The sequence below is a fragment of the Conger conger genome, chromosome 1 (genome assembly GCF_963514075.1).
Source record: "Conger conger chromosome 1, fConCon1.1, whole genome shotgun sequence".
NCBI classification, from domain to species: Eukaryota; Metazoa; Chordata; class Actinopteri; order Anguilliformes; family Congridae; genus Conger; species Conger conger.
The window spans coordinates 92,285,515-92,311,512 of NC_083760.1; the positions used below are offsets into that span (position 1 = coordinate 92,285,515).

Consider the following 25,998-nt stretch of genomic DNA (forward strand, 5'->3'; position numbering starts at 1 on the left):
ATATATTTAGTGTATTCTCAGAGACATTATAAGTTTAAAACAATGTTGCAACTGCAATCTTCATAAATTAAGTGGTTTCCTATTAGCCAAATCATTATTGGGTGTTTTTTTTGTTGAAATGGGTGGGTTTTCAAACGTTATTGGGCGGAAACCTGCCAGTCAAATCTGGCAACACTGATCAGCTTGTTTTTTTTTGGTTTCTGCATTTTCTTTTCTATTTTTATTGAATACATAACATATACAAGTGATATTCATCAATCATTTTCTATTACAATGAAGAACAAATGCCAGGGGACAGAATATACATATTAAGCCAGAATATATTAATGATTCATACAAATATATCAAAGGAGGTGCACAAAAAGGCTGCTATCAATCCACCCAGAATCAGAGACGCCGCTAATGGCTAACTAACCATTTAAAAAAACTAGAACTAAAGGGGCAAAATGCCCCAGAGATGTATTGCCCCAACGGAGGGGGCAAAACCCCAAACACAGTCACATAAAAAAAAAATTTCTTTTAAAAAACAATTATGATTTTTTTCTCTGAACAAGTGGATTATTTCTCCTAAGCCTTTCCTAATGACATACCAAAAATAAATGAAGAACTCTAATTTCATTACATCGTGTCTACTTTTTCAGGATGACAAAAAAAAACATCAACTTACCTCAAAATCGTTTTGGTGCAGTAACTTGACCTTGAAGAGATGTTGCGTTGAGCAAGAGTCGTGGTCGGCAGGAAATGTGTTGAAATAACATCTGGCGACATCTGGTGGTCTTGTGGAGAAATGCAGCCGGGGCTGTTTTGCCCCAACTGGGCATTTTACCCCAAACTACCTTTGCGTTATAACCTGGAATGGACTATTGAACGATAACAATGAATAGACATCCAAAAACCCAGACAGGTGGCCTACATAAAATGGAGGAGTCTGATGAAGTTCCACGAGGCTCAAAGGGTCATTTATATTTTGGGGTGAACAAATGTAAAGCACAGTGTGCAGATTCATTATTATTTAGTATTATCATGATATTTTTACAGACTTATCCGCTTGGAAATTCACCTGACTCGTCTGGATTTACATAAAAACATAAAATGTTTTCTCAGTGAATGAGTGCTTTGTGCTGTGGGGTGTATCCAGATGTGACTTGTGTTGGCTCAGGATCACAGAAGAATTATATTCCCCATTAGGAGAGGTCAGGTCTCCATGTCTCAGGCTTTGTGCTGGAGGACTTTGCACTGACCCCTGCTTTGTGCAGGCAGGAGCAGGTACCAAAGGAAGAGGTTGGTTGTGGTGTATTGGGCCAGATGGGAGGAAATAATGAGCTTAATTTTTTCAGTAAAAATGCCCCGCCCCTCCTACTGTCAGTCCCAGGAGAGTGTCTCCCCTACTGTCAGTCCCAGGAGAGTGTCTCCCCTACTGTCAGTCCCAGGAGAGTGTCTCCCCTACTGTCAGTCCCAGGAGAGTGTCTCCCCTACTGTCAGTCCCAGGAGAGTGTCTCCCCTACTGTCAGTCCCAGGAGAGTGTCTCCCCTACTGTCAGTCCCAGGAGAGTGTCTCCCCTACTGTCAGTCCCAGGAGAGTGTCTCCCCTACTGTCAGTCCCAGGAGAGCTCGTTTTCCTGGGACATTCACTCTGCCCTAGCTTTCCCACATAAGAAATGAATCTGGACTGAAGTTCAAGTAACTTGGCTGTTTAACTATTCAACAACTGTTCAAATAACAACTTGCACACACACACACACAGTACAGAATAATTCCCCTTTTATTCTGGGCACATTCTACTTCATGGATGATTATTGATATGATTATACACTCAGTGAGATCTTTATTAGGTATTTATTAAACTTATTTTTTAGACTTATAGGGAGGTAAAATGGATGTTTGGGGGGCCGATACTTCCTAATGCCACCGGCAGTGGTGTCTGTATTCATTTATCGTCCCGACTCGTGTGATTTAAAAATCATAGAATACATTTGTGTAATCAGTAGGCTATCGATGGCAGCCTGCAACCAATGTCAAGCACAGTTGGAGAAAAAAACCCCAGGGGCCCGAATGTTTTAGTGCCTCTCATGAGAGTGGCCAGCCAGGGATAAACTTAATCTTTGTTGTTGTGTTTGGTACACAAATCTGACCGTGTGCTTGTAACCAAGATATTTTTATAAAGTAATGAAGAGCTGCATGTCAATCATTTGCTGATGATATGGAGCCGTGTAATTTTGTGGCTGCAGAGCGATTTAATGCTTTGTTTGCTTAAATTAAGCTGTTGCTGCTGCCATCTATGATGAAATGCAGTAGCATAGCATTTAGCAATGCAGTTCAGTGGGACATTCGCTTTTCCTCCCTTTTGTTCTTCTGCTGCTATAGCCGATCCACTTAGAGGCTGTTGTAATGTCTGCTTATTTGCGTTACTGTCACCTTCCTGTCAAATTTGACCAGCCTGGCCCTTCTCCTCTGACCACTCTCATGAACAATGCATTTTGATTGGCTGATTAAATATTTGCATTGACAAGCTGGTGTACAGGTCTACCTAATAAGCTGATCACTGAGTGTATATTGCATGTAAGTAACTGAATTGAAGAAGTAAACACACATGGCTATATCCCTACAAACCTGATTTCCCACTATAAATCCCACACAAAGAAATAAGATCAATGAGAGTAAAGGTGGATAAAAGCAGTTCTGATATGGAGGTGGTTCTAAAAATATTAAGTATGTAAATGTTATTTTTAAAAAGCAATTTTTTGAAATATGACTAAAAGTAGATGTAAACCAGTGATATGCAGTTCTATTCCCTAAACTTCCTTCCAGCTGTATAACACGAAAGCCCTGATTCAAACAAATGGAAATGAAAACTACAAATTTCCAAGTAAAATTCTCCAGTCCCAGGAGAATAAACATTCAATATGCCCTCGCTTTTCCAAATTAGAAGTGATTCAGACTGAAGTTCAACAATTTAGCTGTTTTAACAATTCAAAATATTCAACTGGCAAAGAACAAATCCCACAGTACAGGAAAAGTCCTTTCTTATGCTGGGCACATTCTACTTTAAGGATGATTACTTATTATGATTATATGTTGCATAAAGTAACCGAATTGAAGAAGTGAACAAACATGATATGAGTTCCCACTATAAATCCTACACAAGTCATCACACCCTGACATATGATGATTAGCCTATATTGTAATCCACCAAACTAAACAAATTATTAATCTTTCAATGTTTTCATCAAGCCTCCACTGAAAAATAAAAAAGTATGAAACAATAGTTTTCTGTTTAAAGATTCTAAAAAGAGTGACAGCAGAAGTATAGTATCACATAGTTTAACATATATTATTGCTTACTGAACTGATAAGTTGACTAGTTATTCAAAGCCAACATTGATGCTGCAAGTCTATTTGAGACCACCCTTCCACAAAAACTCATAGATGTTAATCTGTGACCTTGTTGTGCAGTTAAGCAGTAAGTATTAAGTATTACATAGTCAGTGAAATAATGAGAAAAATGGTTATCAATAGAATGCATATTTGACAGCACCCACAGACATGTTGCCACGGTGATCTCAAATCAGTTTGATAATTCTGGTGCTTCTGGATCCATCATCCTCTTTCGGTTCTTAAAACACCTGGAGGTCCAAAGACTCACAGCATCTCTCCATCATCTCAGTCTCTTCTGAAACGTCTGGAATGAAGAATGAATCACATTGTTTGAGAGAGACACATGCAGGCAGGTATGCCGTACTGAACAAACCAGGACACAAACAGCAGCTGCTGTACCGTAGATCATGACATGACCAGAGATTTACATGCACGTAAAAGGCTGAAGAGGAGGGGGAGTTATTGACCATGTAGACACAGCAATATACCTGTGCACCTGTTTCTGTTTTGTGGTCATTTTCCCAGCTTTGGATTTAAATTCAGCTAACAACAGCCACTGTTCAAGTGGTTTTGGGAAACGCCCTGAATATAAAGGAACATTCTCATGAGGAAAACCTTTGATGATCTCAGTGTGTAGATCATTTCAGGAAAACAGGGCCCTGGTCGCTTTTCCTCCCTTTTGTTCTTCTGCTGCTATAGCCGATCCACTTAGAGGCTGTTGTAATGTCTGCTTATTTGCGTTACTGTCACCTTCCTGTCAAATTTGACCAGCCTGGCCCTTCTCCTCTGACCACTCTCATGAACAATGCATTTTGATTGGCTGATTAAATATTTGCATTGACAAGCTGGTGTACAGGTCTACCTAATAAGCTGATCACTGAGTGTATATTGCATGTAAGTAACTGAATTGAAGAAGTAAACACACATGGCTATATCCCTACAAACCTGATTTCCCACTATAAATCCCACACAAAGAAATAAGATCAATGAGAGTAAAGGTGGATAAAAGCAGTTCTGATATGGAGGTGGTTCTAAAAATATTAAGTATGTAAATGTTATTTTTAAAAAGCAATTTTTTGAAATATGACTAAAAGTAGATGTAAACCAGTGATATGCAGTTCTATTCCCTAAACTTCCTTCCAGCTGTATAACACGAAAGCCCTGATTCAAACAAATGGAAATGAAAACTACAAATTTCCAAGTAAAATTCTCCAGTCCCAGGAGAATAAACATTCAATATGCCCTCGCTTTTCCAAATTAGAAGTGATTCAGACTGAAGTTCAACAATTTAGCTGTTTTAACAATTCAAAATATTCAACTGGCAAAGAACAAATCCCACAGTACAGGAAAAGTCCTTTCTTATGCTGGGCACATTCTACTTTAAGGATGATTACTTATTATGATTATATGTTGCATAAAGTAACCGAATTGAAGAAGTGAACAAACATGATATGAGTTCCCACTATAAATCCTACACAAGTCATCACACCCTGACATATGATGATTAGCCTATATTGTAATCCACCAAACTAAACAAATTATTAATCTTTCAATGTTTTCATCAAGCCTCCACTGAAAAATAAAAAAGTATGAAACAATAGTTTTCTGTTTAAAGATTCTAAAAAGAGTGACAGCAGAAGTATAGTATCACATAGTTTAACATATATTATTGCTTACTGAACTGATAAGTTGACTAGTTATTCAAAGCCAACATTGATGCTGCAAGTCTATTTGAGACCACCCTTCCACAAAAACTCATAGATGTTAATCTGTGACCTTGTTGTGCAGTTAAGCAGTAAGTATTAAGTATTACATAGTCAGTGAAATAATGAGAAAAATGGTTATCAATAGAATGCATATTTGACAGCACCCACAGACATGTTGCCACGGTGATCTCAAATCAGTTTGATAATTCTGGTGCTTCTGGATCCATCATCCTCTTTCGGTTCTTAAAACACCTGGAGGTCCAAAGACTCACAGCATCTCTCCATCATCTCAGTCTCTTCTGAAACGTCTGGAATGAAGAATGAATCACATTGTTTGAGAGAGACACATGCAGGCAGGTATGCCGTACTGAACAAACCAGGACACAAACAGCAGCTGCTGTACCGTAGATCATGACATGACCAGAGATTTACATGCACGTAAAAGGCTGAAGAGGAGGGGGAGTTATTGACCATGTAGACACAGCAATATACCTGTGCACCTGTTTCTGTTTTGTGGTCATTTTCCCAGCTTTGGATTTAAATTCAGCTAACAACAGCCACTGTTCAAGTGGTTTTGGGAAACGCCCTGAATATAAAGGAACATTCTCATGAGGAAAACCTTTGATGATCTCAGTGTGTAGATCATTTCAGGAAAACAGGGCCCTGGTCGCTTTTCCTCCCTTTTGTTCTTCTGCTGCTATAGCCGATCCACTTAGAGGCTGCTGTAATGTCTGCTTATTTGCGTTACTGTCACCTTCCTGTCAAATTTGACCAGCCTGGCCCTTCTCCTCTGACCACTCTCATGAACAATGCATTTTGATTGGCTGATTAAATATTTGCATTGACAAGCTGGTGTACAGGTCTACCTAATAAGCTGATCACTGAGTGTATATTGCATGTAAGTAACTGAATTGAAGAAGTAAACACACATGGCTATATCCCTACAAACCTGATTTCCCACTATAAATCCCACACAAAGAAATAAGATCAATGAGAGTAAAGGTGGATAAAAGCAGTTCTGATATGGAGGTGGTTCTAAAAATATTAAGTATGTAAATGTTATTTTTAAAAAGCAATTTTTTGAAATATGACTAAAAGTAGATGTAAACCAGTGATATGCAGTTCTATTCCCTAAACTTCCTTCCAGCTGTATAACACGAAAGCCCTGATTCAAACAAATGGAAATGAAAACTACAAATTTCCAAGTAAAATTCTCCAGTCCCAGGAGAATAAACATTCAATATGCCCTCGCTTTTCCAAATTAGAAGTGATTCAGACTGAAGTTCAACAATTTAGCTGTTTTAACAATTCAAAATATTCAACTGGCAAAGAACAAATCCCACAGTACAGGAAAAGTCCTTTCTTATGCTGGGCACATTCTACTTTAAGGATGATTACTTATTATGATTATATGTTGCATAAAGTAACCGAATTGAAGAAGTGAACAAACATGATATGAGTTCCCACTATAAATCCTACACAAGTCATCACACCCTGACATATGATGATTAGCCTATATTGTAATCCACCAAACTAAACAAATTATTAATCTTTCAATGTTTTCATCAAGCCTCCACTGAAAAATAAAAAAGTATGAAACAATAGTTTTCTGTTTAAAGATTCTAAAAAGAGTGACAGCAGAAGTATAGTATCACATAGTTTAACATATATTATTGCTTACTGAACTGATAAGTTGACTAGTTATTCAAAGCCAACATTGATGCTGCAAGTCTATTTGAGACCACCCTTCCACAAAAACTCATAGATGTTAATCTGTGACCTTGTTGTGCAGTTAAGCAGTAAGTATTAAGTATTACATAGTCAGTGAAATAATGAGAAAAATGGTTATCAATAGAATGCATATTTGACAGCACCCACAGACATGTTGCCACGGTGATCTCAAATCAGTTTGATAATTCTGGTGCTTCTGGATCCATCATCCTCTTTCGGTTCTTAAAACACCTGGAGGTCCAAAGACTCACAGCATCTCTCCATCATCTCAGTCTCTTCTGAAACGTCTGGAATGAAGAATGAATCACATTGTTTGAGAGAGACACATGCAGGCAGGTATGCCGTACTGAACAAACCAGGACACAAACAGCAGCTGCTGTACCGTAGATCATGACATGACCAGAGATTTACATGCACGTAAAAGGCTGAAGAGGAGGGGGAGTTATTGACCATGTAGACACAGCAATATACCTGTGCACCTGTTTCTGTTTTGTGGTCATTTTCCCAGCTTTGGATTTAAATTCAGCTAACAACAGCCACTGTTCAAGTGGTTTTGGGAAACGCCCTGAATATAAAGGAACATTCTCATGAGGAAAACCTTTGATGATCTCAGTGTGTAGATCATTTCAGGAAAACAGGGCCCTGGTCGGAAACACTCAGTTTGAAGATTTGGATCAGTACAGAGTGCCCTGTCACATCCTCTCACAGTCCTAGAGTGGCTTCCACTGGTTACCTGGGAGGCCAGTCAGGTCCTCAGGGATCTGGTTTAAACCCAGCGTCAAGGCGTTTGTCATCTGTGTCTTAATTTCATCCACAAGGTATTTCTGTGATAGGTTTGAAAAACAAAAATGTGATTGTTTTCTGTAAAGTGATCTTTATTGAGGTGGTATATCTGAGCTGAAGTATTTTTATTTTTTTCTGTTGTGTGTAACAACAATCTACATTAACATGCAAACTGCGGCACATTTGAAACTGAAGAGCAACCTTTACCTTTACTATATTACTGGGTGATTTAATCAAAGTAATAAAATGTATATGTAGAAATATGGGGCACGTAGCTTATACAAACTAACTAATGAAAAGTGGTACTACCTTGCATGCATTATTATACCATGAACATTGCATAAACCACCCCCTGGATAATTGCGTGTTTAATGAAATCAAGCTGAAAACGAACCTGCAGATCACTGAACTCTTCCAGCATCTTCGTCATGGCATTTTGGAACATGGTCTTTTTGAAATCCTCAATTGCACTTTTAAGTTTCTCTTGAATCTTTCTGAAAGAGTCTTTTCCTGTGATGCCAGAGCATTCTGAAAATACATTTCACACATTTCTATTGACAATAGAATTTAACATGTTAATATCGACACAATTGACATGACTTGCCCAAGTGCCGACCTTGATATGTTTGCTTCATGGTGTCACGGATTGAATCACTGAGGGAATTGTAGATCAGCTTCTTTCTCTGTAGGATTTCCTTCTCCAGTTTATTGAGCACTTTTCTTTGCTAGATGATATGAAAGGGAAGATGTTTCAGTTCAGTAAACTTGTTGAAAAACTATTGAGGTCATTGTTGTACTGGAGCATTGGGGTCAGTTTCTAATATTTGCATCAGCATGAAATGTGTAAGACTGCAGGAAAGGAGATATCGACTGTAGAAGAGGCATTGAAATGGGTTCTTACCTCTGTTCTAATGTACACCAGACGCAGGTATTTCTCTTCATCCTTTGTCCTGATTATCAGATAGTCATTTGTGATGGAGTTCTCTTGGAAACTTTCAAATTGCCCTTGGATTGAGGTCGTTCTGGTCTGTCTGACAGAGGTTCCTGAAGGTCCAGTGCTTGAAAGACAGTTTAGAATGATTTGTTGTAGTTAATCTGAGTCTCTTGTTATACTTAGACAGCAAAACGCAGAAATATGGGGCTGTTGTGTATGGAAGCACATTCCAGGCAAAATTCTAATGAGAATATATCTTCATTTTCATTGGTCATACAGCTGCGATGGAAAGATAGTATCGAAATATGTATTTTGTGAGTTGTATTCTGATGTGTAAAACAGGATTGGCAGTTTAGTGATGCATAAAACACGTGCAAATTGTGTTCTGCGGATCACAAAACAAATGTGAATTGTGTTTTGAAGTTCACAAAACACACAAATAATATTGGCCCTGAATTTGGTCCATAATACATGTAAATCCCATGATTTGTAGCTTTGCAGTTACAGTGACAAATCTTTGTAAAATTGGTATTGTAGTCCTATAAAAAATAACAAAACTCTTGCAAAAGGGAGACAAGACCTGTTTTAAAACATTCAAGAAAACATTGTTCAGAGTTTCAACCTCGTGAATATGATGTTGATTTAACATCCGAACAGCTTATACTTCAGAGTGCATCGTGGTCTGTGCCCAATTTTTAGAAGATTAAATACTATTGAAATATAATTGTATATAGTCACTCTGAATCATTAGATATTGGTGTGATATTGGTTGCACAAAGGGAAATACATTATTCATGAAGGCAAAAGTCACTCACCCAAATATTTTCTGGAAGTGGTTGTTCATCTTTTTATACATGGGTTCTGACAGAATGTAGTTCAGATCAACTAACACTCCTTTGCGAGATCGGTAATATCCATCATTTTTACACAAGGCTTTGAGTGTCTTGTGGTGGCCTCTGTTATCAGACCCCCTCTGTACAAAAACAGAAATACAAAAACAGAAAAATCACAATGTAGCCTCTGGAGAGCAAAATGTGCACCAAGCATCCCCTTTTCACTGTACAAGCTGCTCTGAAGTGACATGAGGTTTACATGAGACTTTATTTGAGTAGAAGAGTAGGCCTACTCGCCAGCACATTCATGAAGGCTAAAGCACTAACATTGTCAGTGAACGTGTACTAGCGATGTGAAATTCAATCCCAGGTCATTATCTGATATTTGTAATATAGACCATAGTAATCGTGTCTTGGATGACAAAAAATCTTGCAGTGAACATTATTATAATATATTTATAATATCTATTATATATTATAAAATATATATTTTATTTCATTTTAAGTGAATGTTCCTTTTGTGAAGAGAGATATAGTATGGAGCTCTGGGAAGCCAACATTTAATGTCCTCGTTTGAGGAGACAGGTTCTCAGGAGGTTAAATGACCAATATGCAAATTCTGACAATGTCAAAATGATTTACACTAGAATTTTCCTTTAAATGTTTTGATAAAATTCTATAATGATTTGATGATTGATTAAAGAGACATCGTCACTCACTGAATCAGCTAAAGATGAAGATGAATAAAAAGGTTTGGGAAAAGGTAAAAGCGATTTCCACTATTCACCTCAGCGAATAGGCCTATTTGAGTAATAGAGAGTGCAGTAATAGCTTTAGCCTGCAGGTCAGAATGCATTTGACAAAATACAATAAAATGATCGTATCAAGCTCATCATTACGCTTATTAAAGTTAATTCAGTGAAAATCTGTTTATAACAAGGCAACATGCGGCAATATTCAAACCTGTTTATAACAAGGCAACATGCTGCAATATTTAAACCTGTTTATAACCAGGCAACATGTGGCAATATTTAAACCTGTTTATAACAATATTTAAACCTGTTTATAACAAGGCAACATGCTGCAATATTTAAACTTGTTTACAACAAGGCAACAAGCAGCAATATTTAAATCTGTTCATAACAATATTTAAACCTGTTTATAACAAGGCAACATGCTGCATTATTTAAACCTGTTCATGACAATATTTAAACCTGTTTATAACAATATTTAAACTTGTTTATAACAAGGCAACATGTGGCAATATTTAAAATTGTTTACAACAAGGCAACAAGCAGCAATATTTAAACCTGTTTATAACAATATTTAAACCTGTTTATAACAATATTTAAACCTGTTCATAACAAGGCAACATACTGCATTATTTTGTCATGGAAATAGGCAGCTGCTGAGCTGAAATTCAAAATTCAGTTGATTATTGCATCTTGAGATGCCAGTATTTCTTGACTGATTGATTGATTGTTCGGGAAGGCATTCAAATTTTACCAGCCAAAAACTGGCAGTTGCCAGCTAAATACTTTACTGTTATTAAATACTTTTCTACTACCTTTTATTTGTAATATAACACGCATGTATCCTTTTTCTTTGTAACATTGTGATATGTGTGTTTGAATTTTAGGGTTGCAACTAACAACTATTTTGATTGTTGAATAATCAATAGTCGATTAATTGATTAATCGAGCAATCAGATTACAAACCAGACAATTACTCAATGGCTCTTACATTTAGCTTGAGTTTTTGCATGTTAGCATGTTTTAGGCATGTGCTAACTAACAATAAAGACAATAAAGATGAATACTTTCTTCAGAAATACTTCTTTTAATGAACTTTCCTGCTGATACAAAAGATTCCCATGTATTCCAATATCCATTTTTCAAAATTTTAAACCAAGGATAAGCAAAGTAGCAGCAATAAAATGTAACAAATAAAATAATAAAAAAGAAACAAAAAAAGAAAAGTGCATTCTGTGCTTTGTGCATTCTGTGGTCTTCACTCTTGCAACTATCACAGTATTGAAATGGAGGAAAGTCAGCTTCTCTATATGGTCTTGTGAGAGGCTGGCTCTCTTCTGAGAGCAGATATTCCCTCCTGCAGAGAAGATGTGCACTGACGGGGTGGATGTTGCAGGAATGCACAGAAAAGATCTTGCCAGATTTGATAATGTGGGAAAATGCCTCTTATTTTCCCTCCTCCATCCGAGAGGGTCTTCCTTTTTGGGTACTGCTGGCTCTGCAAAGTACATCTGAACTTCATTTCTCACCATTTGGTCCTCCTGGGATTCCTCTTTCGCACTGAGACTGTCTGTGTCAGACTGAAGGAGGTTATCCAGTGCTGATTGTCTCCCTCTGCTGTTTTTGACCCTCTGCTGTTGCTTACACCCATGTATCCCAGTCTCCTTTGCTTCTTTGATAGCAAGGACTTCACCTGTCCCTTGCACCCTTGTGCCATCTTCAGCCGCAATAAACTTCAGCTTTCTGAATCTTGGGTCAAGGGCAGCTGAAAGAACAATTGGGTTGTGCATTTCTGCTGAGTCTGCTCAGACTCCCCCATCTCTTGGTTATCCCTTTTTCTGCACTGGCCAGAAATGCTTTTCCTGCGCACGTCTCCAAACTAAGGGTTTGCTGTATGGAACGATGCAGCCCTTTGATCAGCTGTGGAAGACATAAAACGGTTGCATATTCCACGAAGGTAAGGGTACCATATTCAAAAGGCTGCAACCCTTGTGTTAGCTCTTCAAGCAGCATCCATTGTTCTGGCTGCAAGTTAAAGTACTGTTTGCCCCTTGGAGTTTCCTCAGGATCGGACAGAGTGGCAGTAACTGGCCAGCGCTGTTCCAGCAGTCTCTCTGTCATATTCTATGTACCGTTCCATCTTGTACTGACATCCTGGATCAGCTTATGTTGTGGTGTACTAATTTGCTGCTGTTTCACCTTCAATTTTGTATCGGCCAGCTCGCTTCTCCTGACGTTTCTTGCAGCCCCTACTGCTCTGTTGATGCTGGGCTCTTTGTGGGCATTGTTAACTATGAGCTGGATTGTGTGTCCAGTGCAGCGGACATGTTTTTCTTCCAGCATTCGCCTTGCTGCCACTATATTGGACCCATTATCATGAACTACTACTTTTATTTTTGGTAGGCAAGATGTCAAATTTTGCTCCCACCTCCTCCAGCCACATCATTATGTTTGCACCAGAAAGCCTCTCCTCAGGAGACATGGTGGCAAGACTAAAAGTCTTCATTTGCATCATCTTCACTGATACACACACCAAGGTATGCCTCTGTTGCACGACTAGTCCAGACATCAGCTGTCAGTGTGAGGGAGCTTTTGACTTCTTTAATGGTCTCCTTTACCTTTAAATACATCACAGGTGATTTTAGATAACAATTTGAAGCGCAAGACCCATACAGTGTATACAGTATACCTTCAACATTTACATTATGGCAGCCGTTTTATGCTTTAATCAAGATTTAAAATATTGATCAGCGATCTTAATATTATTTCGTCATGAATTCTGTCATTATATCAAACCCAAATTTCTATTTTGTGTGTATGTGCATATGTGCACGTGTGAGTGTGTGAATGTGTGTGAGAGAATATAACACTTGTACCTTCAGAAAGGTTCTTTCATATTTCTTTACCATCAAGTGCATGAAATGAGCTCTGGATGGAAGGGTGTATTCAGTGTTGAAATGCCTAATCATTTCTTGAAACCCATCGCCATCTGATATAGAAATATATACTCCAGTATTTCCAAAAAATACATTCAAGCCATATTCATTCTTGATTCTAGAATCGTGTGTAGATATTAAAATGCATTGTAAATAAATGTTTCCCATCTATATGTCCATTTTCATGATAAATGGAGATGCAAATTATTAGGGCTGTCACATTTTTCCAAAATTTCAGTTCAAACGAGATCAAACAAACGCGTAAATTCAAATTAATTTGAATGGAACTCACATTGGGCATGCACATATAGACAGGAGTTGAAGATCTTTTTGCGATTTAGAAAGGATGAAATACTCAGGTGTTCTCTAAATGTATGCACTTGGCAGCAACATATTCTCCAGCTACGACCGTATAGCCTAATGTTTTCCCTTAAAGAAATTCTCCCCCACCACAACGAGAACAAAAATTTAAATGGGCGATCTCCTGTATCCCTTGTTTAACATGCCATTTCCAATCAGTTTTTTTTTCCATATAGCTATAGAGACTGTGCGTTTTTAACAAATGAAAACGATGTGGTCAAGTCATAGTTTCCACATATGTAGGCTTCATTAAAGAAGATGGACAGTGTTGCTAACATTGACATTAACATGAAGTGAATTAACATTAACTAAGATGGACACTGCATGGTTAACATCAGCTAAACTCTGGTTCGTAATAGGGGGCTTAGTTGTGGCAGTGTAAGTGGATGTGTATAGTTAACGTTACACCGCTACGTTTCTTTCAAACTAATGGGCAACATTTTAATGATTTATCCAGACTGTGCAGATCATGATTGCTAAACACATTGCTAATTGCTATTAGCTAAATTCCATTTAGTTGGCAAGGGTCTAGCTAGAATGTGCACATATATTCTGCGGGTATGCACATATATAACTAATACTCTTTTCTAAAAAATAATAAAATAGGAATTTAAAATAAGTGCAGAATTATTTATTTGGTGAGTAGCTGTGATATAAGCACAAAATATTTCTATATTTCTATATAGAAAACGTTACAGCTCATAACGTGAAGTAACATGGCTTTTAACATTAATATTAGCTAGCTAGCTAACTAGAAAACCAAAACAAATCTTCATCATCCAGAGAGCCAACGTGCCTCCTCTTCAGATGCTCCAGCATCATCGATGTGCTCCCATGCCAGGCAAGTTCGGCTCTCCAAATGTTGCACTTCACAACATTTCCCGCCGATTTCAGTGTGAAATGCTCCCACACTTTGGAGGTATTTGGTCATGTTGCCATCGCACTATTCCTCACTTCACTCAAGTAAGCGGTAATACCTACTTCTTAGAGCATTAAAACACTTGCGCGAAAAACACTAACTAATTTGGTCATCGATTTTAGTCGAATAAGTTGATTAATCGTTGCACCCCTAATGTATTCAGCATCTATTAAATGTTGGTATTTTAAGTGTGTATATTTTTAACATCATCCATTTAACACTTAGTCTTATTTTTAATCTTTTTCTGTTCATAAAAAAGCCTAACTAGAGACGGGAGTTGAAAACTAGCAATTGCTATAATCTCTGTATGCAGAACATCATTAACCTGCTGTAACAGGGACGGACTGTAGCGTAGGGGTTAAGTTAAATGACTGGGACACGCAAGGTCGGTGGTTCTAATCCTGTGTGGCCACAATAAGATCTGCACAAGCCTTGGGCCCTTGAGTAAGGCCCTTAACCCTGCATTGCTCCCGGGGGGAATTGTCTCCTGCTTAGTCTAATCAACTGTACTCTAGATAAGGGCATCTGCCAAATGCCAATAATGTAAAACACAAACTCACTGATTCCAGCACTCTGTCTGTGGCATTTTTCAGGCATGTTGTCTCTGCTGTCTTTGCTCCCATCTCCAGTTCTTTCTTGAGTTTTTGGTGAACTTGGCTCAGATTTTCATTCAATGTTTCGCATGTTTTACCCAGATCCTTTTCAAGTCGGTTGAACTCGTCGTCATTTGAAGACTGTTTCTGAAAAAAAGACAATGCTTACTTGCATTTCTATCGATAGCTAGATTAAACATTTTCATCATCAGCATTTACATCAGTTCCATTTCAAATTTTGAGAGACAATGAAACAAGTCAGTAAATAACAAACTAATGTTTCTTACATGCTACCTAGTTATCTGGAAGCTAGGTTGCTGAACACCAGAATTCCAGCAGATTGTTTTGAAAGTGTAATTGCCTACTGCGGCGGCACGGATGGTGCAGTGGGTAGCACTGCCGCCTCACAGCAAGGAGGTCCTGGGTTCGAATCCCCATCGGCCGGGGCCTCTCTGTGTGGAGTTTGCATGTTCTCCCCGTGTCTGCGTGGGTTTCCTCCGGGTACTCCGGTTTCCTCCCACAGTCCAAAGACATGCAGGTTAGGCTGATTGGAGAGTCTAAATTGCCCATAGGTGTGAGTGTGTGAGTGTGTGAGTGAATGGTGTGTGTGCCCTGCGATGGACTGGCGACCTGTCCAGGGTGTATTCCTGCCTTTCGCCAAATGTATGCTGGGATAGGCTCCAGCCCCCCTACGACCCTATTCAAGATAAGTGGGTTAAGATAATGGATGGATGGATTGCCTACTGCACTCACTACTTCAGCCTGGCTCCATCTACTGCACTCACTAATTCAGCCTGGCTCCACCTACTGCACTCACTAATTCAGCCTGGCTCCACCTACTGCACTCACTAATTCAGCCTGGCTCCACCTACTGCACTCACTAATTCAGCCTGGCTCCACCTACTGCACTCACTACAAGTTTCTCTCTTTGGGAAATCAATTCCTAGGTCCAGTAAATTTTTTTGTGGTGGGCGGGACTTTAACACTCTATACGACTTATAAGAATATGTGGTTAAAAATGTTAAAATCAACAATTTACCAACTATATATCTTGATTGACATCTTGAGGTGCCTGCAAAGAGGTACTTTGATATCACGATTGGGGCGTGGCCAGAATAAAATGCAGAAATAATTTTTCTGCATCAGTTTTCTTTCCAAATTATTTTTCGGAAATGTCAGAAAAAAATGTTTCATTATAAAGTAGGCGTACAAGCGCATTTACAGTTCACAAAAACATGGACAAAAATGGACAAATATCTCCTGGAGAGCGCAATTACCCTTTAATATTACATTTCAGACAGAGCACCTGAAGTTTGCAATAAGTCAGCAATAAAATTGTGTTTTCTTTGTCATAGGATTATACTTTTTAAAAACACATTAACATTTACATACTGATGGAGTCAAAACATACCTTTGAACTGAGAGCATCCTTTGAAAAGTGAAGATATGAAATGATTCCAGAAACCTCAGATACATAATCTTTCACTTCCTTCTTGAAATGGGAGACGTACAGTTTCTTAATGTGCTCCATCAGCGCTGGCAATTCTTTGTAAATAGTGGAAAAAACAGCTAGTTCACACATAAACCATGCGTCTAGCCTTCACCTGGTGCTTATGTACTGTATATACACTCAGTGAGCACTTTATTAGGTATTTATTAGACTTTTACTGCTGTAGGCTATCCACTTCAGAGTTATGATGCATTGTGTGTTCAGAGATGCTCTTCTGCATACCACTGTTGTAATGTGTGGTTATTTGCGTTCCTGTCACCTTCTTGTCAGCTTTGACCAGTTTGGCCATTTTCCTCTGACTTCTCTCATTAACACGGCATTTCTGTCTGCAGAACTGCTGCTCACTGCATTTCCTTTTTGTTTTTTGCACCATTCTTTGCAATCTAGAGACTAATGTGCGTGAAAATCCCAAGAGATACTCAAACCACCCTGCCACGAACAATTATTCCATGGTCAAAGTCACTTTGATCACATTTTTCCCCCATTCTGATGGTTGATGTGAACATTATCTGAAGCTCCTGACCTGTATCTACATGATTGTATGCATTGCACTGCTGCCACACAATTGGCTGATTAGATCATTGAATGAATAAGTTGGTGTAAGAAAGTAAAAATGTTCCGAATAAAGTACTCGGTAAGTCTATATAGTCAGTGAGCATTTTATTAGACAGACCTGTACACCAGCTTGTTAATGGAAATATTTAATCAGCCAGTTATGTGGCAGCAACTAAATGCGTAAAAGCATGTAGACTTGGTCAAAAGGTTCAGCTGTTTTTCAGACCCAATGTCAGAATGGGGAAGAAATGCGATCTTAGTGACTTTGACCTTGGATTGATTGTTGGTGCCAGACAGGTTGGTTTGAGTATCTCAGAAACTGCTGATCTACTGGGATTTTCATGTCTAGAGTGTGCAGAGGATGGTGCAAAAAACCAAAAACATCCAGTGAGCAGCAGTTCTGCAGGTAGAAATGCCTTGTTAATGAGAGAGGTCAAAGGAGAATTGCCAGACTGGTCAAACCTCTAAGTGGATAGGCTACAGCAGCAGAAGAGCCAATAAGTAAAGAAAAGCCTAATACATACCTAATAAAGTGCTCAGTGAGTATATAGTGCTGCAAAGGTATTTTCCCCATTGCTGATTCTCTATATTTGTATTATTCACACAGAATGGTTTCATATCTTTAGATAAAATGTAATATTAGAAAAAGGGAACCTGAGTAAACACAAAACACATTTGTTTTCAAATCATTGTTTCATTGTATAATTTAATAACTGGTTTCACAACCATTAGGAGCAATAATTGTGACCAAAAACTTCCTTTAATTTGATATCAGTCTTTCACATCACTGTGGAGGACTTTTAACTGTATACATATAAACTTTTTACCAGTTTCATTGTGATCCAGAACAGTTGACTTCCCCTGTGCAATTCTCTTGAATTCTTCAGAACTCACAGTGTACACATCAAAGAACTCATTTGAATAGTCTTCATCACCAAGCAGAAATTTCTGAAATCAAATATCGAAAACATGATTGTTAAGGAAGGTTTTGGTCTGTAATAGTGGGGAAGTTACTGTGCAAATGTTATAGGAAGTATTTCAGCTACAGCACAGCCACCAATAAGATAAAATTAGTTGATTAAACTAAAGATACTTTGAAAAAAGTTTACTTGAAGTTGCTTAATGAAAAACATGAATTAGGTCACCTATTGGCCTTGCCACATGACGGCTAATGCTCCTTTCAAATAACATAAATATTCCTTCAGTTCACAGTTAATTTAGCGACATGCTTTTTCAAGTGAATTTCATCAAGTCGATGGAGAAAGTAAGCTGGTATATAGAGAATTAACTTTTTTTAATGCATTTATCCTATTATTTTATATTTATTCCTGTATTTGTCTGTGTGTAAGAGCAAGTTTCAGGTAATGCTACTACGCTACAACTCACCTTTGTTTTAGCTTTGAAGAGTTTATTGATTTCTTCTTTAAATTTGTCATTACGGTACAGTATACACGCATGTTTTTCTTTCTTTTCATATTCCGGGGTACCCTGAAAATATATGTATTAATAATAAATGTGAAATATGTCCTTTTAAATATTTAATATTTATTTAACCTCTCCTTACCTTGCCAATGTTACTTTCTATTTCAAGGTCCTCATCTGTGATATCATAATTTCTGGTAAAATCAGAAAAGTCATTCAGAATTAAAAACACAAGGTCCGTACACAATATTCAATATTTCTGAAGATATTAATAATGTAACAGCTAACTCTTTGATCTCCTCTGAGTTGATGACATCTGTTTTGGTGGTGATGAAGGTGACATTGTGACACTCTCCCCCTCCAGCAATGGTTCTCAATGATGTATCAAAGATCTCATCGGCTACTTTCTCAGACAGGGCACGGTTCATCTCATTGATAATCCAGACAGAGGAGCACTGGCTGAGACACTGTGGGAGTTTAATGAAAATCTTTCAGCATTGTCCATGGAACCCACCATCGTAATAAACAGAATTCAGTAAACGATTAAAGCTTGAAGCACTGACATCAGCTCTTTCCACATGTCACTTCGGTATTTACTGACGTCTCCAGCTCCAGGCAGGTCCACCAGCACAATCCCCTCCAGCAGAGCTGGAGACTTCGGCAAGGAGATGGTGACTCGCTTCACCAGAGGCCAGAACTGCTGCTCTGATTCTGTGTCACTCCGAATGTAGCATCCAATGCTTTTAGACAGTTCTTCCACCTGTAGAGAAGTTTTAGGAGTAAATTGTTCATATTTTAAGAGAAACCAAAATCAAACATTTATGTCAAACTGTCATGAAGATGTCCTCTTAAAAAATATTATTTTAGCACTCACAGTGTGAAAAGTCAGAGTCTTCGTGCCTGTGCCTGGATTCACCGTAATCTTTCTCCAGGCCCTCTTCTCCATAAATGGCTGTTATCTTTTCTCTTGCCATTTCTGCAATTTCATCATCTTTTGCTGCCATTTTGTTTTGTTGGTCATTTTCATTTTTGAGTGAGTCTAGCAGAAAACGTAGTTCTGATTCCCAGTCCTGTAGTAGAAATTCCTTAATCATCAACGTGTATTATCATTCTGTCTATATTTAAGAGTACATAGAACATGGTGGGGTTGATTTGTTTACAGGAACCAGTCATGGTGCGTTTCTATATGAACCAAAAGTTACATTTGGATTCGCTCGATCTGACATGAATGATGTAAGGCAGCCTGAATTCATATAAGCTTAGTTACATGCATAGCTTCTGTTCTATTTCAATCTTCCTTAACGTCAGAGGACAGTGCTTTAAAGCACATTTGGATGACTCATACCAACATAGTCACAAGGAAACGTATCCATCTCATGACTGCATGGTGAGCAGCTATGTTGACCCTATAGAAACGCTCATGACTGCATGGTGAGCAGCTATGTGGACCCTATAGAAACGCTCATGACTGCATGGTGAACAGCTATGTGGACCCTATAGAAACGCTCATGACTGCATGGTGAGCAGCTATGTTGACCCTATAGAAACAGGAAAAGAACATGGTGAAGGCCAGGTAGCTGCAGCGCATATGTCATTCAGTGGCCCGCCATTCAAGGAGGTAGATATACTCCTGATGGAATGGTGTCTAATTCCCTCAGATATAGGAAGGCCTTTTGACATGTTGGCATGTACAAGGACCTCGATAATCCTCTTGGGAAGCCTCTGCTTTGACAGGGCTCTGCTCTTGCTGTGACCATCATGGCAGACAAAAGGTATTCAGACCTACGAAGGCTGGCAGTTGCCCCAACATATGCCTTTGGGACGGCGGGAGCATGGCCGCGCCTCTACTCTACTCGGCTGCTTGTCGTCTCCGCTAGTTGCCATGTCTGTTTGTCCTGTCTCTTCTTGTCAATATGTTTGCAGAGCGTACAATCAATCATTACTTATGATCGCCAAACACTGCTTGAGATTGGTGCCTCGTGAGTGGATTCATGCACTTGTCACCCCAAGGAAAGGATTTCGCATTCTGATAGATAGGCTTAGTGAGTGGGTGGGTGTCTCTGGAAGCGCTCTAGATTGGTTCTCATCTTATCTCTCTCATAGGAGTTTTTTTTCAGTGGCTATTGGCCCCTACAAATCTGAGTCTGCTGCCTTATCCTGTGGTGTCCCCCAGGGTTCTGTTCTGGGTCCGATTTTGTTTGCTCTGTACATGAAAGTGCCACCAGTGAGGAAAGTTGACCTGCTTACGACTCTCTGCAATTTGTGAGAAGATGTTTTGGAACAGACAGGTGGATGATGTGAAAGATGGAGACAAAATCCTCTGGCGTGGATTAGAACCGTGGGATCCTACGCATGGAAATGCGCCTTATGAGCAATAGCCCACAGCTCCTGACATGCAGCAACATAAAACTATTTCCCCTAAGCAGGCTTAATCCAGTCTTCAACCAAACCCAATCTCTTTTGCATTTCTTCCCTCTCCCACATCAATTAGGGGGCCAACTTAAACCACCTGTGGAATGGAGGCGTGTCCCACTGCCTGACGTCACAGCAGCATATGCCAAATCAAACGAAATAAAGGGAAAAACTAAGAAAACAAGGAATGTCCGTGTGTGTGATTCCTAGTCGTAAGAACAGGTACTGATGGGGGCTGCCTTACATCATTCACGTCACAGGTGACTGTTATTGTAAGGTCTCGACCTGCGCATGCGAAAGACGGAAGATAATTTGAACGTGCTCTAAAGCACCATCGTCTGACGTGAAGAAGGAATGAAATTTAATTCACAACATTCGCATTAAATTATATTTCTGTCTGTCTTGTAACTGTCAGAACCGTATTTGGATTGCTGTGTTATAGCCAATTTTCTGTGTTGTGTTAACCGGCATACCTCTGCACTGATGAATTCAATTTCAGCTTTGTATTCGCTGGGTTCAGTATTAGCTTGTACATGCACAAAAACAGAAGTGCAGGCATGCAAGCTTCCTGATGGTAGAAGTTTTTCTTCGACAATTGCGTTGATCAATGAGCTCTTTCCTGCTCCCGTCTTCCCAAAGAATCCAATGTAAATTTTCTCTTTGTGGTTATAATGTTTTAGACTTGAGATCTTCTTTCTGCATTGGATAGAAACAATAACTATGGGCTCAATGAATGTTACTTATGTTCACTAAAAGTACTGAAGAATTGTTGAAACAATTACATCATTTTCACAACTGCATATAATCTAACTTCATCTCAAAATTCAAAAATTAATTTAATATAATTTGAGAGACAGGTTTAGAGACCTTTTGACAAAAAAGAATTACAGACAGGTTAACCCCAATATGGCTCAGGTTTTTACCCAGTGTAGCCTGGCTACTTACATTCAGTGACAACTTCATTAGGTGTTTATTAGACTTTTTTTAAATGGATCTTCGGCTGCTGTAGCCCATTCACTGTTCTATAACGGTGACAGTTGCTATACCAACGCTGCCTGCTAGCTACAATATGTAAAGATGATTGATCCTTGAAAAATGGTGTGATGTAATTAACATTCTAAAACAGCTGATAGAGCGTCTGTTGCTAAAATAAGATCAAATTTGTGGACCGAAGTAAGGATGAGGTCATTTTAGAATCTTCATCTGCACATATTCTAGCTAGCAGGCAACATCGTTATAGCAACGGTCGCCGTTGTAGAACAGTAACTAGGCCAGTACAACTGTTTAGAATGTTAGACACGTCACTCGGATAATTTTTGCAGCCCGGATCAAATTGGATGTGACAGCTCCACCCAAATTTTGGATGTGGTTGAGAAAATTGAGAAAGTTAAGAACATTTAGCATGGTTTTAATATGGGCTCAATACAATAGTATAGTACATTTTGATTGATTGAAAATGTATAAGGTTTTTTATTTTTCGCACCATTCTCTGTAAACTCTCGATCATGTCTGCTTTTATGCATTGAGTTGCTGTCACATGATTGACCAATTATATATTTGCATTAATAAGCTGGTGTAGGTCTACCTTAAGTGGTCACTGAGTGTATAGTGCATCTGGAAAGTATTCATAGCGCTTCACTTTTCCCACATTTTGTTATGTTACAGCCTTATTCCAAAATGGAATACATTTTTTCCTCAAAATTCTACACACAACACCCCATAATGACAACATGAAAGAAGTTTTTTTTAGATTTTTGCAAATTTATTAAAAATAAAAAACTAAGAAATCACATGGTAAATGGCAGGCATTTATATAGCGCCTTTATCCAAAGCGCTGTACAATTGATGCTTCTCCATTCACCCATTCATACACACACTCACACACCGACGGCGATTGGCTGCCATGCAAGGCCCCGACCAGCTCGTCAGGAGCATTTGGGGATTAGGTGTCTTGCTCAGGGACACTTCGACAGAGCCCAGCGGGGGATCGAACCGGCAACCCTCCGACTGCCAGACGACTGCTCTTACTGCCTGAGCCATGTCGCCCCCACATGTACATAAGTATTCACAGCCTTTGCCATGAAGCTCAAAATTGAGCTCAGGTGCATCCTGTTTCCACTGATCAACCTTGAGATGTTTCTACAGCTTAATTGGAGTCCACCTGTGGTAAATTCAGTTGATGACATGATTGGAAAGGCACACACCTGTCTATATAAGGTCCCACAGTTGACAGTGCATGTCGGAGTACAAACCAAGCATGAAGTCAAAGGAATTGTCTGTAGACCTCCAAGACAGGATTGCCTCAAAGCACAAATCTGGGGAAGGGTACAGAAAACTTTCTGCTGCTTTGAAGGTCCCAATGAGCACAGTGGCCTCCATCATCCGTAAATGGAAGAAGTTCGGAACCACCAGGACTCTTCCTGGAGCTCTTTCTTTGCCCGTCTAAACTGAGCAATCGGGGGAGAAGGGCCCAAGTCAGGGAGGTGACCAAGAACCCGATGGTCACTCTGTCAGAGCTCCAGCGTTCCTCTGTGGAGAGAGGATAACCTTCCAGAAGGACAACCATCTCTGCGGCAATCCACCAATCAGGCCTGTATGGTGCCAAAAGGCACCTGAAGGACTCTCAGACCATGAGAAACAAAATACTCTGGTCTGATGAGACAAAGATTGAACTCTTTGGCGTGAATGCCAGGCGTCATGTTTGGAGGAAACCAGGCACCACTCATCACCTGGCCAATACCATCCCTACAGTGAAGCATGGTGGTGACAGCATCATGCTGTGGGGATGTTTCTCAGCGGCAGGAACTGGGAGACTAGTCAGGATTGAGGGAAAGATGAATGCAGCAATGTACAGAGACATCCTGGATGAAAACCTGCTCCAGAGCGCTCTTGACCTCAGACTGGGGTGACGGTTCATCTTTCAGCAGGACAACGACCCTAAGCACACAGTCAAAATATCAAAGGAGTGGCTTCAGGACAACTCTGTGAATGTCCTTGAGTGGCCAAGCCAGAGCCCAGACTTGAATCCGATTGAACATCTCTGGAGAGATCTGAAAATGGCTGTGCACCGACACTCCCCATCCAACCTGATGGAGCTTGAGAGGTGCTGCAAAGAGGAATGGGTGAAACTGCCCAAAGATAGGCGTGCCAAGCTTGTGGCATCATATTCAAAAAGACTTGAGGCTGTAATTGCTGCCAAAGGTGCATCAACAAAGTATTGAGCAAAGGCTGTGAATACTTATGTACATGTGATTTCTAATTTTTTTATTTTTAATAAATTTGAAAAAAATTCAAAAATAGTTCTTTCATGTTGTCATTGTGGGGTGTTGTGTGTAGAATTTTGAGGAAAAAAATGACTTTATTCCATTTTGGAATAAGGCTGTAACATAACAAAATGTGGGAAAAATGAAGCGCTGTCATTACTTTCCGGATGCACTGTACATCCTAGTCAGCTAGACAACTTGAACTTTTGAACCAAAGGCAAAGGTTTTCACCTGAAGGCCTAGATGGAATTTCACCTACTTTTGACAACAAAATGTTCATTGGGAGTGATTGGCAGCTGAACAACTTTCACTTGTCACTGATTCTTTAACATTCTAATGCTAAAGGTAAATTATTATTCTTGTTTCGAAAAACATAATACTGCACAAGGAGTAATAACAACCTATCACTATTAAACAAGTGTTGTTCATTGATCCTGGGTTTACATTGACATCACATTGAGTTCCACATTATAAATTATGAAAGAAAAACTTTGTACTTTAAGTTTTCCAGAAATGAGTTTTCTCTGCAGGAAACCCCTTTGAGTTTGTCATAAACCTCAGATATGGCATCTTTTCCATCCTGGAATGCATCTTCACCTGTTAAAAGACAGTTGTGACAAAATGCATGAAACAGTTGGCTTTTACATGTAATGGGCCCTATTTTCCAGAAATCCATATCGCATGAGTTCGCAATGGGTGTGGATGCAGACTGTTGGTATTTTCCAGACAAGCGGCGAGAAGCACATAGCTCAAAATTATCGTCACAGGTGGCCAATGGGCTGGATTATGCTGAATAAAATATCAGTGTGTGTTGAAGCTGATTCCCTTCAGGAGGGCAACATTAGCTCAGGAGATAAGAGCAGTTGGAGAGTTGCCAAAACGTGTGTCAAAGTGTCCCTAAGCAAGACCTCTAATGTATGAATTTCCATTACTTAAAGGTTTATGATGGGAAAGTTTTAGTTCCCCATTAAACCTGTAGCTGATCATGTTAAAAATGCAAAGAAATACTGAGAACAGTATCATGAAGTTAAATAAAAAGGGAAGATCATGGGCCACTGATGCCGTTTGCAAAAGGATTCCATTACGTTGTTGCTCAAAAGAAAGGAAAATGTTTAATTTATTTTTCTAAAATGTAGGTAAGAATCTTTGAGAAATTAGCACAAGCTAGTAAAAATGAAACGATTGAGATATGAAAATGCTTTTTAAATCCAGTTTAAGTTCATGGTCATTTATTTTTCAAGCATTTTTCCCTTCAATCTTATAGAATGTGTACTGTACTAATGTCATATGTAAAGGCTGCCAATGATTGAGTTCACTCTGAGGTACTGTCGATTATAAGAAGGTAAGACACTTACGGGTTGAGAGAAGTTCTTCTGTCTCATATGAAAACACAGACTGTCTGTTATTTTTCATCTTCCTCTTCTTTGATTTCACATCTTCATTCCCATGGAGCTTTCTTTTACCTTTCTGAGGAGCTGGAAAAGTGTGTGGGTGAGACCTTGACCTATTAAAATGACTTGTGTGCATCATGCTCCAGACACCTAACACATATATTCACAGAAATGATACACTCACTGAGCACTTTATTAGGAACACTATACTAATACTGGGTAGAGGGCCTTGCATTTACATCATATTAATAGAAGTATATCAACACCACAACTGTGCTTGTTTTCATGCTCATGCTGAGCTACCAACTGGTAAAATATTTAAAAACACATTTAAAATATATATTATTTTTTGTTACAGGAAATTAGATAATGTTAGTTCTGCTCAGTGTAAACAGTCCCCCATTTTTCTGGTGTGGTACCTTGCTAGTTTACTCCAGTATGTCTGCATGGAGGTATTATAAAAATGTAATTATTCATAATTTCATAATTCATAATTATGCCCCATTTTTGTTCTTTTTAAAAAT

At 39.0% G+C, this 25,998-nt stretch overlaps 1 protein-coding gene and 1 long non-coding RNA gene across 2 annotated transcripts; both read right to left on the reverse strand.

Moving 5' to 3' along the window:
* Window positions 1–7,312: 7,312 nt before the first annotated feature.
* LOC133115163 (nuclear GTPase SLIP-GC-like) lies at window positions 7,313–18,424 on the reverse strand. Its single transcript, XM_061224967.1, has 9 exons — window positions 18,373–18,424; window positions 17,814–17,934; window positions 16,333–16,466; window positions 14,889–15,068; window positions 9,344–9,501; window positions 8,496–8,652; window positions 8,211–8,319; window positions 7,989–8,122; window positions 7,313–7,635 (listed from the first exon to the last, which is right to left on the reverse strand). Exons 3-9 carry the CDS (start codon window positions 16,450–16,452, stop codon window positions 7,522–7,524), a joined length of 972 nt encoding a protein of 323 aa, XP_061080951.1. The 5' UTR covers window positions 16,453–16,466; window positions 17,814–17,934; window positions 18,373–18,424; the 3' UTR covers window positions 7,313–7,521.
* Window positions 18,425–19,331: 907 nt separating this feature from the next.
* On the reverse strand, window positions 19,332–25,560 carry LOC133139877 (uncharacterized). The gene is made up of 4 exons (XR_009709967.1): window positions 25,439–25,560; window positions 24,581–24,680; window positions 21,294–21,516; window positions 19,332–19,478 (listed from the first exon to the last, which is right to left on the reverse strand). It is a non-coding gene; the product is annotated as an uncharacterized LOC133139877 (long non-coding RNA).
* Window positions 25,561–25,998: the final 438 nt, after the last annotated feature.

Coding starts and splice junctions, on each gene's coding strand:
- LOC133115163 (XM_061224967.1), bottom strand. CDS start 16,452: ATGGAGCACATTAAGAAACTGTACGTCTCCCATTTCAAGAAGGAAGTG. Junction 9,502..14,888: donor CAGACAGAGTGCTGGAATCA/GTGAGTTTGTGT, acceptor GTTTTTGTACAG/AGGGGGTCTGATAACAGAGG. Junction 8,123..8,210: donor CATGAAGCAAACATATCAAG/GTCGGCACTTGG, acceptor ATGTATTTTCAG/AATGCTCTGGCATCACAGGA.